Source organism: Martes martes (genome assembly GCF_963455335.1).
Source record: "Martes martes genome assembly, chromosome: 4".
Classification (NCBI taxonomy): domain Eukaryota; kingdom Metazoa; phylum Chordata; class Mammalia; order Carnivora; family Mustelidae; genus Martes; species Martes martes.
In genome coordinates this window covers 190719313-190732487 of record NC_137891.1, presented here as the reverse complement: position 1 = coordinate 190732487, position 13175 = coordinate 190719313, and the positions used below count along the sequence as shown (strand labels likewise).

Here is a 13175-nt window from a genome sequence, read left to right as displayed (position 1 = left end):
CGGAGAGCCACTGGAGGCCCAGGTCTGGGGCGACTGCAGGGTCCCATCCATCATCTCTGGGGGCAGAGCCTGCCCCTCCCAGTCTTCCCCATGAGGCCCTTCCTGTCCCCTCCCAACTTAACCACACTCCCAACTCAGTCTGGGCACCTCCTAAACCCCCAGCATTGGCCCTTGGTACTCCTGCCACCAGTGTGTTAAGAGTCTGCCTCCCCCAGTAGAATACAAGTGCGCAGAGGGCAGGACTGGGCCTCTGTCTGCAGCTAAGTAAAGACACTGTCCCTCCTGCGGCCTTGGCACCAGGACAAGGGCCCTCTTGGGGAAGGGACCCCGATCTGCACCCTGGGGCTTTTGTGCCTCCAGGAAAACCAGAGGCTGGCACCAGCATCAATCCCAAGATCGCTCCCGCTAGGCAGCAGAGGGACCAGGTCCCCCGGGAACAGCTAAGTTCCTGAACATTTATTAGTGGGTCATCGGCAGCAACAGAGGTGGGACAGAGCGGCACTGGACTCATTTGCTCTTCAGGTAGATCTTGGGGGTCTGCCAGCCTGCAGGGGCCTCCTTCAGGCCTGCCTTCAGCCAGATGCGCCTCAGGTCTCTCTCGAACTTGATCTGCAAGGGAGGGACCACCGATGGGTCTGTGGCACGGTCACGCGTGCTCAGCCGCCTTGCCCCACCCTAGGCTGAGAGGCCCACACCCCACACTTACCTGCTTCCGTTTCAGGCGGCCTTCCCGCACCTTCCGCCGCAGGAACCGGGTCCTCTTGACCAGCTTCCTGTACTTGTGATGATTCATCTTCCGCCGGCGAATCTTCAGCACGTTCTTGCACTGCATCCCGGGTGCACCTGAGACCTCCTCCGTTCCCTGCTCGGCCCCTTCGCCCACTGGGCTGGGTGGACACTCATAGAGCAGGGATGGAGCCACCGGCCCTGGGGCCCTGGCAGCCAGTCTGGGTAGGAGGTAGTGTGCGGTCAGCCAGTTCTCCAGAGGGCTGACAGACATCTTCCTGGGGACCAGCATCTCCTCAAGCTCCAGCTGGAGCCCCTTGCCGGGGATGGAGGCAACTCCACTTGGGGCTGTGGGCTGGGTGCTGTAGCAAGGCCTGCAGGCGCGCCCGCCTGGCACCCCTGACACAGGCCGGGGCCCACCGCAACCTGCAGGAAGCAAGACGGCACAGGCACCAGCCACGCAGCGAGGCTCGAGCGCGGCCAATCCTGCCTCGGGGACTGGGCAGCAGAGCCGTGTCCCCGCCGGAATTCAGGCTGATGTTCTCAGGCCCGGACTTTCCCTTTGTGCTCCTTGGACGTTCGCGAGGAGTTTGCGCGGCCAGGCCGCTGCCTCCAGCCGGTGAGGCCCGGCCAGGTGCGGGCCGCTGGGATGACTCACCCCACAGTCTGCCCGGCCGCCTTGCCCCCACGGGGCCTCTTACCTGCCCGAGGAACAGCCCTCAGCAGCCGAGAAGTCAGGCGCACCAGGAACATGGTCCGTGGGCGGAGGCGGCCCAGGTGGTCCGCGTGGCTGGAACACAGGCGCGCGCGGGGGTCACGCGGGCGTGGCCGGGGGGCGCGTGCAGCAGCCCCGGGGAGGCCGGGACTCCCGCAGCCCATCACCCTCGTCCCCCTCGTCCCCCTCTCCCACCCCGGCAGGCCCCAGGGGGCGGTCCCCGTCCGGCCCCAGCCTCACCCGGCCGCCGTGCCCGCGCAGCCGCGGCCGCCCGCCGACCCTCCCCAGACCTAAGCCGGGGGCCTGAAACTGACCGCTCCGCCGCCCAGCGCAGGCACTTCCGGTCCGTCCCCAAACCGGCCCCCGGTCCCGCGTGCGGCCGCCCGGCGCGACCCGCTCCCGGCGCCCCCTGGCGCCCTCGCGGTGTCCGACTGCGCGTCGGCGCGGGTGCCGCAGGCCCCGGGACGCAGCCGTTTCCGGCCGGAGGAGCGGCCCACCCCGCCCACAGCCCTCGGCTCCGCCTCTCCCTTGAGGCGGCCGGAGAACTACATTTCCCACAATCCTAAGGGATACCCCGTGCGCCCGCGCAGCCCGTCCTCTCAGTACGTCCCGAACGGCCAGTGGCCAGTCGCCCAGGGCGAGCGGAAGTGGCGTTGCCCCGCGGCGGAAGTAGAGGTCTCGGGGCAACAAAGCGGCCGGGGCCGGTGCTGCACGGGGGCGGGGGAGGCGTCCCTCCGGAGGCGCCGGTGGTGCGCCGAGAACACGGGCCGTGCGGAAGCCGACGAGCCCCGTCCTGTGCGTGGGGCATGGGGGGTGCAGACCCGGAAACCGCAGGCAGTCCCGGTGCGGCTCCCCTGGACGCCCCCGCCCTCGGTCTGGCTGAGTTTGCGGGGACGGTGGACGCTTCTGCCCCGGGGCCTTTCGGGAGCTGCCGCCCGGGCTCCGAAGTAGAGGGGTCTGCTAAGACGGCCGCGAGCCCCCTGGACGGCAGGTGCTGGGCCGCGCTGACCCGCCCACCCCCTCCCCAGCACCCACCCAGGGGCGCCCACCCGCCCAGGGCTGCTTGCCGCTGTCCCTCGGAGCCGCTCTGGCCTCTCCTAACCCTCCCTCCCTGCCCCCCAGGAAGCAGCCTGGGTCCCAGCTCAGGCTCAGAGCAAGCCTTCCACGAAGAGCAGCCGCACAGCGCACTGCAGACCCCAACACTTTAATGAGATCAGAGGCCGCGGTGCAGACCGGCCACTACAACGGGGGCTGCAGGCCGTGCACAGAACAAGCAAGCAGGACAACAAACCACACATTCTGGAACGTCCAAATGTCCTGAGTAGAGAGAATTGTTTATTTAACCACGTAAAATGCATATATAGGAAACTTCTCTATTTGGGAGCTGGTGGCCTGCACTCAGCATCGCACAGATAAAAATATACGACTTTCAACACAGATCTAAATACCTTCACATTTTAAAAATCAGAATTCTCTACACAAGTTGTAAGCCGACAGAATTCAAGTTCTGAGTTCTCATGTATAGCTTTAACTTGTAGTAAACACATGTTTATTTACAGGGTGAATGGAGAATAAGGGGCGATTAAGGCCATTTTCTCACTGTGAAACACTGCAAAATATGTACATAAGTACAACCTAATATAGGCAAAGGTTCTAAAAGTCATTTTCTTGGTTTAACGTAATTGAGGACTGGTATGGGAGTGAAGACACAGCCTGTCGTTAGCACCAAGCCACACCACCAGGAGGTACACATCTGCTTCCCCAGGGCTGCTGCTGAGGTGGGCCCTGTGCTGGCACGACGAGGGCATGCTGTGCCCAGGCCGGCCTAAAGGGCACCTCGCCGGCCTCTTGATTCCACCTCCAAATTCATCACAAGGTCCAGAGTCAACATCCATTTCCAAAGAGCTGCACCACAGGGCCCGTCATGCCACAGTGTGCACACCAAGGGTCAAAGGGCAGCGCTCTGGGAGCCCGGTGCCTCACCTCCGATGCCTGCTGTGCCCAGGGTGATCCCGCTCGTAGCGATGGCTTGTTCGCTCGTAAGACCGAGAACGCTCCCTGCGCTGATCTCTATAGTAATGACTTTTCTTCTTATACTTCCCAGAATTATCTGCCCGCTCCCGGGAGCGGCTTCGAGAGCGAGAGGAGCTCCGACTCCGGGACTTGTGTGGCTTCTGGGTGGGGTACTTGCAGTCCTTAGACTTCCGGTAGCTCCTCACCTTGGAGCCTTTGTAGGGAGCGCCTCTGTGCGCCTGTCTCGGTGGGGAGTCACTCCTGCTCCGTGAACGGCTCTGCGACTTGGACCCGCCAGACGTGGAGCCACTGTCACTTTTTCTGTGAGGAAGGACAGCACCACCAAACAGGTGACCACTCACTCCAACCACCCCGGAGTCAGGAGTGACTTTCCTGTGAGGGGCAGCCACCCTGGGGAAAACATCCCTTGTCAGGGGCAGGCGCCCCCACCCCCACAACCCCTGCGTAGCACGTACCTCCTCTTAGGAGAAGCAGATCGTGATGGGGACCTTGAGTAGCTCTGCTCTCGACTCCCGCTCCGACTTCGACTCCCTCGCCCCTTTGGCAAGCTACAAACAGACGATGGGAGCAGCTGCAGGCTTCAAGTCCCTCCACCCGACCCCCAAGGCCTACTGGGGTGCTTGGGTACTCACCCATTCACTGGACTGTCCGCCTTGACCCTCCTCACGGCCTCCGTTGTCCTCTTGGCGTTCTTCGCAGAGAGTGGGGAAGGCTTGTTTCCTTTACTTTCTTTGGGGGACTCTGCTAGAATCAAATACAAGTTAAAACCTAACCACCAAGAAAATGTTATGATAGAAAACACATTAGCAGAACGAGATAATACTAGGTCTATGGGAACGAGATAATACTAGAGAGTGGGGAAGGCTTGTTTCCTTTACTTTCTTTGGGGGACTCTGCTAGAATCAAATACAAGTTAAAACCTAACCACCAAGAAAATGTTCTGATAGAAAACACATTAGCAGAACGAGATAATACTAGGTCTATACTGGGTTACGGAGACTCCCCGTTCCCAGCCTGGGACTCAGAAGCTAAACATGCCCCCAAAAGACACAGAAAAAGCCACCTGTCTCACTTTCCCTCAGGGATTGGAGATGTACATCATGCTTAACTCTAATATGACCCGAAGACACAATCTGCTACCCCAGATTTAGAAAATTTTCATCAGAAGACAAGTTAATCAGGTGGGCTGGGTTTAAAAAAAAAAAAAAAGGCATTTTGGAAAGCCTGTCCACGTCCCTTGCTAATGAAAATGTTAAAACAAGGGACACCTGGGTGGCTCAGTTGGTTAAACAGCTGCCTTCGGCTCAGGTCATGATCCCAGCATCCTGGGATCGAGTCCCACATCGGGCTCCTTGCTCGGCGGGGAGCCTGCTTCTCCCTCAGCCTCTGCCTGCCACTCTGTCCGCCTGTGCTCCGCGCTCTCTCTCTCTCTCTGACAAATAAATAAAATCTTAAAAAATATATTAAAAAAAAAAAAAAAGAAAATGTTAAAACAAGGGGTGCCTGGCTGGCTCACTTGGTGGAGCATGCAATTCTTGATTTCTCAGGGTTTTGAGTCTGAGCTCCACACTGGCTGTAGAGATGACTTAAAAATAAAATCCTGGGGCGCCTGGGGGGCTCAGATGGTGAAGCGTCTACCTTCCAGCTAGGGTCATGATCTCAGGGGTCCTGGAATCAAGCCCCACATTGAACTCCCTGCTCAGTGGGGAGTCTGCCTCTCCCTCTCCCCCCTAACTCGTACACACGCACTTGTTCTCTCTCTCAAATGAATAAATAAAATCTTAAAAAAGAAACCTTTAAAAACAAAGAGAGAGAAAGACGATATAAAAACGATCCAAACTCCTTTAGGAGGACCCCTCTCCCTTCAAAAATCAACCCATGTCCGCTGGGGACCCTGGTGTCTGCAGACTGCTCAGGCCAGCAGCAGACACAGTTCCAAGAGAAGCCTAGAGGACAAGAGGCCCAAACCCCCTCACACTCACCCAGCTTGGGGGCAGGTGAGAACCCTGAAGTGCTGTCCAGAACCCGGGTGCCGGCAGGCAGCAGACCCTTGGCTTGGGCCTTGGCCTCTTCAATGGCGTGCCTTCTCTTCTCAACTTCACTTTCCAGGTGTGTCAGATCAACCTACAGGAGTCAAAATCCGAAACAATTCAGAGCCAGCTGCTTCTCACGGAATACAAATGCATATGTTATACGAAAACAACACAGAACCTTTTTCCGAGTGTAAAGCTGCAGGATTTTCAGGCAGATCTCTTGAATTTCTTCTTCAGTTGCTCCAAACAGAAGAAACCAATGGGGACGATTGGGCAGAGGGATCTGTGAACACAAACACGATCCTCGTGAACGCTTTCCTACGTGGCCAACAAGACGGCAATAAAAAATACGCCTTGCTGGTCACCAAGAGACAGGCTTTTTCTTGGCATATGTGAGCATAATCTGAAAAACACTACGCAGAAGTTGTTTGGAGGCTGGAGAAAGAAGCAAACCAGGACCCCCTGCGGGAGCACAACACTGACCTCCAGCGTCCGGGCAGCAAGATAAATGCAGGCACAGGCGATGCTCTCAGGCTGGAACCTCACAAAGACATCTGTGCGGAGGCTGTCATTCATGTAATTCCTGAAAACCAAATGCAGGAAAGACTGCAACGCCCCGGGCACCCGCAGGATACCCGTGTGCGTCACCTAGATACAATCACTACTCTACGCGGTCTACTCCTAGGCTTAGAGCTACACAGTCCTGTGAGGCTCAGGATTCCTGGAGAGACATTCTAGCTGCTTTTTGTGAGTATAGGACAGGAAAACAGGGAAATTACTGGGAAAAAAAAACATCTAAAAAGCTGGCTGAATGTCAGACAACACATGTTGCTATGAAAGAGAACCGACTTTAACTTTACTTTTCCCTCAACTTCTGGCTGTTCTCGTGCAAAGCACAATGCCTCAGAGAGAAAATGTCTACTGTAGTGGCTGAAATGTACTTGATGAAAGAAATCTAAATGCTCAAAATCCATAGTGCAGAGAAACATGCAAACTCAAATGAATGGGCTGAGCAGGCAGCCTGCGAGGGCTCTTCGGTGACAAGCCGTCCTCTTGCATCCCTTGTCCTGGAAGAGGCTCAGGACCTGGCCCTTCTCCTTCCGTGAGGGAGTCCACTTGGAAAGGGAAAACACCCCTGGGCGCATGGGAACATCAGGCAGAGGAAGGCTCAATGCCCAAAGGGAAGTCCTCTTCTCAGGCTTATCAAAGAACCGTTTCCAAATTGTCCCATTTCAATAACGAGTCTTAAAATGAACATTCATAAAATCAGACAAAAGCAACAAAACACTAGAAGTTTCATCACAATCAATACATTTAAAAAACATTATGGTACTTTAGAAAATATAAAAATTACAAAACATTTGCATTTTTTTAAGCTTAAGGGTTTTAAAATTGGCTACATTGTCAACATTTTCCTTTAGATATTGTCTAGGATTTAATAGCCCAAAATCAAGATCTCATATTAATTTCATCAATATTGCAAAAACAACAGATTAATTCCATGAGAAAACAGTCGAACAAATGATACATTTGCTGCTCCTAACATACCCCGCTATGGCAACCCTTAGCGTCAGGCCACACCCACAGGGGAGCCAGTCCCACTGTGTGATCTGACTTGATGAACCCCCACCCCCACCCCCACCCCCACCCCCACCCCGGTAACTCTGCCCTAAGCCCTGGAGAAGGTGACACACAAACCCACTCAGATTTCTCAGTGATATATTTGACATATGCCAACTAGCGGCACCCGGCTCTGGAAGCTCTTGCTCCAGGCATCAAGAGATATTCAAGGGAAAGACCTACACATCGGCACCAAGGCCGTAGGTCTCAGATCATTGCAAACAGTTGAAACACTTCATAAACAGAAGCATCAGTAACTTCTTTGGCTCTAATAAATTTTCAGTACTCAAACAGTGATAACATTAACTTTTAAATCCTAAGAACAAAACAAAATCCTTGAAATGTGTATTTAAACTTATTGCTTATCTAAGGTACAATATGAAGTGTCCATGAAATAATTTAAAGATGCACACCTTTTACTAGAATGTGTCAACACTTAGCTGTTGCTCCTCAAGAGCAACTTTAGGACTTCCAGGAATAATGACATGATCCCATACTGAAGATAAAACTTAGCCAGGGCATGTCATTCAGTCTGAATTCCCATCAGCCAATTCTTGTAGCTTTCCATAGAATTTTTTTTTTTTTTTTTTTTAGAGAAAGGTACTGCATCTTTATTGCACAGGTACAGCAGTTTTAAAGGGACAAAATTCAAGTCAAGACAGTTAACTCTAATCAATACAATTACCAAAGCACGACAGAGGATTAACAAGAAGCACAACCGTCAGAGAACCACAGCAGCAGTCGGCCAGCACTATACTATCGTGCGCATACCACCATCTAGAGCCAGCCTTCGGTGGAGAGCCTGCACGGGATTGGCTGAGGACGGCCGCTGTCCCTGCACCAAAGCGCTTGGACAGTAGAGGAGAAGTCTTAGTCACTTACCCTCAGAGGCTACCCTTTGATTGAAAGAGTACAGAAAAGAAAAGTCAAAATAGGTTCTCTATTAGATATGGCATAGCACCAGACAATTCAGGCAGCAAAAATATGACCCTTACAGACTTAACTCCGTGGAAGAAAATTCACAAACACCCAGCACTATTACTTCAGGCTTCATTTCTAACATATGCATTATTAAAACCAGTCCCCAGATAAACTTTATCCTAACCCTTTTCCCATAGGATCCTCTTTTAACAAGAGGCAGTTAGAAGCAACTTCCAAGGAGATACAAGAGCAGTACATCGACGTTGGCACCTGTGGGAAAGATCCCGATGTGCCAAGTCAATAGCCCTCAAAGGGAAGCCCAGTGAAAGCTCTCCTGGAAGGCTGGGGGTGGGGGTGGGGGGCACCTTACCGTCAGACTAGTGACTGATATTTTGGGAGGCTGGTTACAATTTACACAGCAGGAACACTGGGCACTCAGACAACTCCAGCCCACAACCGAGTCATGGGACCGACTACCCACTGCCCAAGTGCCTCAAATCAACATATTCCTGCACTGCCCTTGCTGGTCTCATAAAACAAGGAAGGTCAACTCACCATGAGGTCTGGACCAGGTGCTGGTTACGCTCACACTCTAACACCTGAAGGTACATAACGATTATCTGGAAGATACAGGTCAGGCAGTTATTACCAAGAACCTTGAGAACCCAAAATCCAGATCTTGAGAGCGTCCATGCAGTAAATATGAGCCTCCGGCTAGATCCCGGGGGGTGGCTCCTGGTCATACGCCCGGTGCACAGCTCAGCTGGAGGGGAGTTTTTGCTGACAGACCCTGCTACCTTCTTTCGAACCCAGGCTGCACCCACAGCAAAGGCGGCCGGACTTGTCATGGCCATCCCAAGGCTGATTCTCACTCTCATCTTCGACATAGTTTCCACCACTGAGATCAGCTTGTTCTAAACATCTCTGTGCCCTGTTCACCACCTTACGCAAAACATGTCATGAAAGTACTTCCGACAAATAAAAAAAGGCTCTAAGTCTACAGTAACTTATGAAGAACTTAAATTAATGCCAGAAAGTCAAACAAGCGAGAGACAAAAGTTAGAAATCCAGCAGTAAAAAGGGAATAAAAACAAAGGGGCAAATTCCAATCTTTTTTTTTCCCTTTTCTTTCTTTCTTTTCTTTTTTAAAGAGATTTATGGGGGCGCCTGGGTGGCTCAGTGGGTTAAAGCCTCTGCCTTTGGCTCAGGTCATGATCCCAGGGTCCCAGGATCAAACCCCGCATGGGGTTCTCTGCTCAGCGGCAAGCCTGCTTCCCCCTCTCTCTCCGCCTGCCTCTCTCCCTGCTTGTGATCTGTCAAATAAATAAATCTTTAAAAATAAGTAAGTAAAAAGAAAAAAAAAAAAAATAAAAAAAAAAAAAAAAATAAAAAAAAAAAAAAAAAATAAGTAAGTAAAAGAGATTTATGTATCTCATAGGAGGTTCCCATGGTACTGGACGGCAGCCATGCTCCTCAACTGTCATGTGCTGCACAGCTGCTTCAGTTTATTTCCAAATAAAGGGTTCAGAAGCCTTCCAATTCCCCCAAAAGAGAAAATACAGCTACCACTAAAGCAACTTTAGAAAACGAGAAAACATAAGTGGAAAGATTAGAAAGGAAAACATAAGTGGACAGATTCCGTTTTCACAAATTCACCACTATTTTTTCTGGAAGCTCAAACTTAAAAGACACCATTTCCAAACTCTTGAAAACATACAATTACAGTTAACAGGAAGCTCAAAGACCACTAACAAACAAGAAACCATCTTCAGACTCCGGACATACACCGGAAACCCGCGCCAGGAGCACATTCATTGCTCTCCAGAGCTTTCAGTCTGGGTGAGACCGAGCAGCGGGTGGGCTCCCCAGCGGCGGGGCCACATACCCACCTTGTGAGGGTGCTTCACGTGGACACAGAAACCCAGCTCTTTGAGAACTCGTCTTTCTGCCTTTATGATCTGATTCTTTAAGTTAACATAATCTTGATCCAACAGCAGAGGCACCGGTTTCCTACACAGACAGAGCACACGACCCCGTGTAAGAGTCAAATAAAACAATGCCTCGCGAACCCCAATTACCTCCAAATGGTGAAATCCACTGTAAACACCGCCATACAGATGCAGCTTTAACAAAACCAGAGCAACTTCCTCAAACCCCTGCTCCGACCAGCTTTTCCCTTCTCCATACGCTCCTTCCCTCGCGGCAGGTCCCGGAGCGCACCGAGCACAGCGCCGGCTGTCCGCGTCTCAGCTGCCCGCGGGTCACCGCACGAGCACCACGAGCACTTCCCCCGGCTCACGACCCACGCGCACGCGCTCCGAGTGAGTGGAAGCCAAGACCCGCCGCGAGCAGAACGTTCCAGCAGCCCGAGGCTCTACGCCCCGAAGGCCGTCCCTGCACGTGAGGGTCAGGCTGTCCAGGCAGCGGCTGTCAAGCAGAGGCAGCTGGGCTGGAGTCGCTGCCCGCTGTCCCGACTGCGAGGTGGGCCGCTAGCGCCTGGTTTCCAGAAGCCGGGGCGCGGCTCCACGTCCCACCGCGCCCAAGACCGTCCTCGCGGCGAAGCACCATCCAGCCCAGTTCAGCGACAGGCCTGGGCAAACGGGACCCGCCGGGACAAATCCGCAGGCCCCGCTCCCGCCCTCTTCGCTGCGGCCCCCGCTCCCGCCCAGCACCGGCCGGGCACCGCCTGGACGAGGCCGCACAGCTCACACCCCGGGTTCCGCTCGGAAGCGTCTGCCGGCGCAGCCCCAACAGCAGGGGACGGACGTTTACCACGACGGACACTCACTTCTTCTCCCTCAGATGCCGCAGGCGATGAAACACGTTGATGACGTCCCGGATCCGCCGCGGAGCCTCCTCTATCTTAGAGGCCAGGTGCACGCACGCCATGGACACATGCTGGAACGCAAGCACCGCAACGCACGCGTGTGTCCCTCCGGCCGAGCGCGACGGACGGCGAGAGCCGCGGCGCTGACACCGCCCCGCGTCCGGGACGCGGGGACCCCCCACCCGCAGAGCCAGCAGCCGGGGGTCCCCTCCGTCACCCCCGCAAGAGGCCGGAGAAGGCCCTTACCTCCATGGAATGCTTCACGAAAGACTTGGTGTAGAAAAACCGCTGGAACAGCACCTGCCCGGTGGCCATCGCCACCTGCAGAAGAGCAGCGCGGCCGTCACTCCCGAGAGCACGACCGAGAGCCTCGCGGGGAAGCCGCTCGCTTCGCGCGACGGACACAGAGCCGGACGCCAGGGCGGTCGGCAGGCCCTCAAAGGGTCTTCGCGCCCCGCCTCGCCCCCAAGGACAGCAGCGGCGAAGCCCGGGACCGGGGGCGGCGCTGGTCCGGCCCCCGCCGCCAACAAAGGGCCCGGTCGCCTCCCCCGGCGCCGGCGCGGCGGTTACCTCGACCCGAGGCTCGCGGCCGCGCCCTCACCTGCGGCAGGCGGAGCAGGATGCCGGCCGCCTGGATGAGCTCGCAGCCCACCACGCGGAGGTCGGTCTCCGTGTCGGTGTCGAGGCCACTCGACATGGACGGCGTGAAGCGGAGCTTGTCGTCAGGCAGGAGGCAGTTCTCCAAGGTGATGAGCACCCCGGAGTACAGCCGGTCCCCGATCAACATCCCCTGCGACCCGGGGGCTGCGCTCCCCGAGCCCGGAGTGCAGGCCGCTGCGGCGGGGACCGCCGGGCCCGGAGCCCCGGCCGCGACCGTCGCCGCCGCCGCCGCCATTTTGTGCCGCCGACTCCCCTTCGGGCTCCTTCCCGGCAGGGCGGCTCCTCGAGACGCACTACGGCCGCGACCGCCCCGCCCCCCAGCGTGTCATTGGTTCGCTCTGCGAGCGGCCCGGCGCCGCCTTGCCGCGATTGGCTGGACGACCTACCCGTCAGCGTCGCGGCTGACGTCGACGCCGTAGCTCAGAGCGGGCGGGGGCGGGCTCGTTACCCAGAGGGCCCCGCGGCGTCCGGATGGTCCCGAGGGCCACAGCCCGACCCGGAAGCACTACTGCTCGTGGAGCTCCCGCCCCGCAGCCCCGGCCTGCCCTGAGGGGGCCCGCGCACGGTGGGGTCCGGATCCGCGAGGGGGCGCGCGGGTGCTGGCGGAGATCGCAGGGCTTCCCGGGGGTGGCTGCGAGCGCGAGAGGGTGGGCGCGCGCCGGTGAGTCGTCCCCAGCGCGCGTCAACGACGCGCCGATCGCCCGCGTCCGTCCGCGGCTGCGGGCGTGGCCAGTCGTCTCCGGGCCTCACTGCGCCCGGGCTTCGGGGGCGGCGGATGCTCACACGGGGCTCCGGAGGTTCTTGCCTTGAGAACGGAGTCCGCAGGGGGGGAGGAGGAGGAGCTGGGTTCGGGGTTTCGGCAAAGCCTGGGGAAAGGCAGCGGTGGCTCCCGGGACGGAGGGGAGCCTTCGGAGGAAGCCCCCGCGGTCCCTCGGCAGCTCACCAGGAAGGCTCGGAGGCTTCCTCACGGAGCCCGCGGCGGTGCCGCCCTCGCATCCGTACCGGAGCCCGAGCCGCGGGACTCGTGAGCTGCCGTTGTGCGCCGAGCCGCAGCTTTCACCAGGACTAGCGCAGGAACCCCCGTGTGGGTGGGGGGAGAGCCTGGGCGAGGGGCGGCTGCGGGTGGGCTCCGCTGGAGAGGAGATTCCGGGTGGAGGCCTGGGCGGGGCAGGTCCGGACACTTGGAGAGGTTCCTGGCGGCGCTCCGCTCCGATTAGCCGCCGCTTTCACCCCCGGTGAACTCTGCCTGCGGTTCATAGAGGGCCAAGACCCGACCTCGCTCCCTTTCCAGGGGCTACGCAGTGTCCCACCTCCCTCCCCCAGGCTCTCCGCTCCAGAGGTCCCCGCTCTGCGGGTTGAACAGCACCGGTTCGGGCAAGGAGGAACACTCGCCTGTTAGCCAGAGCTTACTTCTCAGTGGCTCCGCCTAGGTTGTTCTACCAACCCCTAAGTAGTGGCCAGAAAAGAGGGAAAGGGGGATGGCTGTAGCCGATTAGAGCCAGGCCGTGCACCCAGGCTTACCTAAAGGAAAGCCTGGCCCTGCTGCTGGAAGGGGAGTGGGTGCTGGGAGCAGCCCGTGCTGGTTTATCACATCGTTGTGGTCCTTTTCTGAGGTGGACGAAGGAGAGGCAGCTCCTGC

The 13175-nt window shown here is 56.8% G+C and overlaps 2 protein-coding genes across 16 annotated transcripts; both read right to left on the bottom strand.

Annotated features, from left to right (window-relative positions):
* Positions 1–441: 441 nt before the first annotated feature.
* AURKAIP1 (aurora kinase A interacting protein 1) lies at positions 442–1938 on the bottom strand. 4 transcript variants are annotated; one of them, XM_080800597.1, is made up of 4 exons: positions 1756–1938; positions 1428–1516; positions 707–1152; positions 442–635 (listed from the first exon to the last, which is right to left on the bottom strand). In XM_080800597.1, the coding sequence occupies exons 2-4, from the start codon at positions 1477–1479 to the stop codon at positions 588–590; spliced, it is 546 nt and encodes a 181-aa protein (XP_080656723.1). In that variant the 5' UTR covers positions 1480–1516; positions 1756–1938; the 3' UTR covers positions 442–587. The 4 variants fall into 4 exon arrangements, with proteins under 4 accessions (XP_080656723.1, XP_080656725.1, XP_080656724.1 ...); XM_080800599.1 differs by having other exon boundaries at positions 442–609; positions 1756–1914; XM_080800598.1 differs by having other exon boundaries at positions 1682–1794.
* An 820-nt stretch (positions 1939–2758) lies between these two features.
* CCNL2 (cyclin L2) lies at positions 2759–11841 on the bottom strand. 12 transcript variants are annotated; one of them, XR_013966661.1, is made up of 12 exons: positions 11478–11841; positions 11123–11197; positions 10838–10947; positions 9939–10059; positions 8605–8669; positions 7900–8024; positions 5992–6091; positions 5687–5791; positions 5458–5599; positions 4108–4216; positions 3931–4023; positions 2759–3775 (listed from the first exon to the last, which is right to left on the bottom strand). XR_013966661.1 is itself a non-coding variant. In XM_080800590.1 (11 exons), the coding sequence occupies exons 1-11, from the start codon at positions 11769–11771 to the stop codon at positions 3421–3423; spliced, it is 1572 nt and encodes a 523-aa protein (XP_080656716.1). In that variant the 5' UTR covers positions 11772–11791; the 3' UTR covers positions 2759–3420. The 12 variants fall into 12 exon arrangements, 5 of the variants coding, with proteins under 5 accessions (XP_080656716.1, XP_080656718.1, XP_080656720.1 ...); XR_013966662.1 differs by having other exon boundaries at positions 4108–4219; positions 5992–6752; positions 7814–8024; positions 11478–11791; XR_013966663.1 differs by having other exon boundaries at positions 4108–4219; positions 11478–11791.
* Between the last annotated feature and the right edge of the window lie 1334 nt (positions 11842–13175).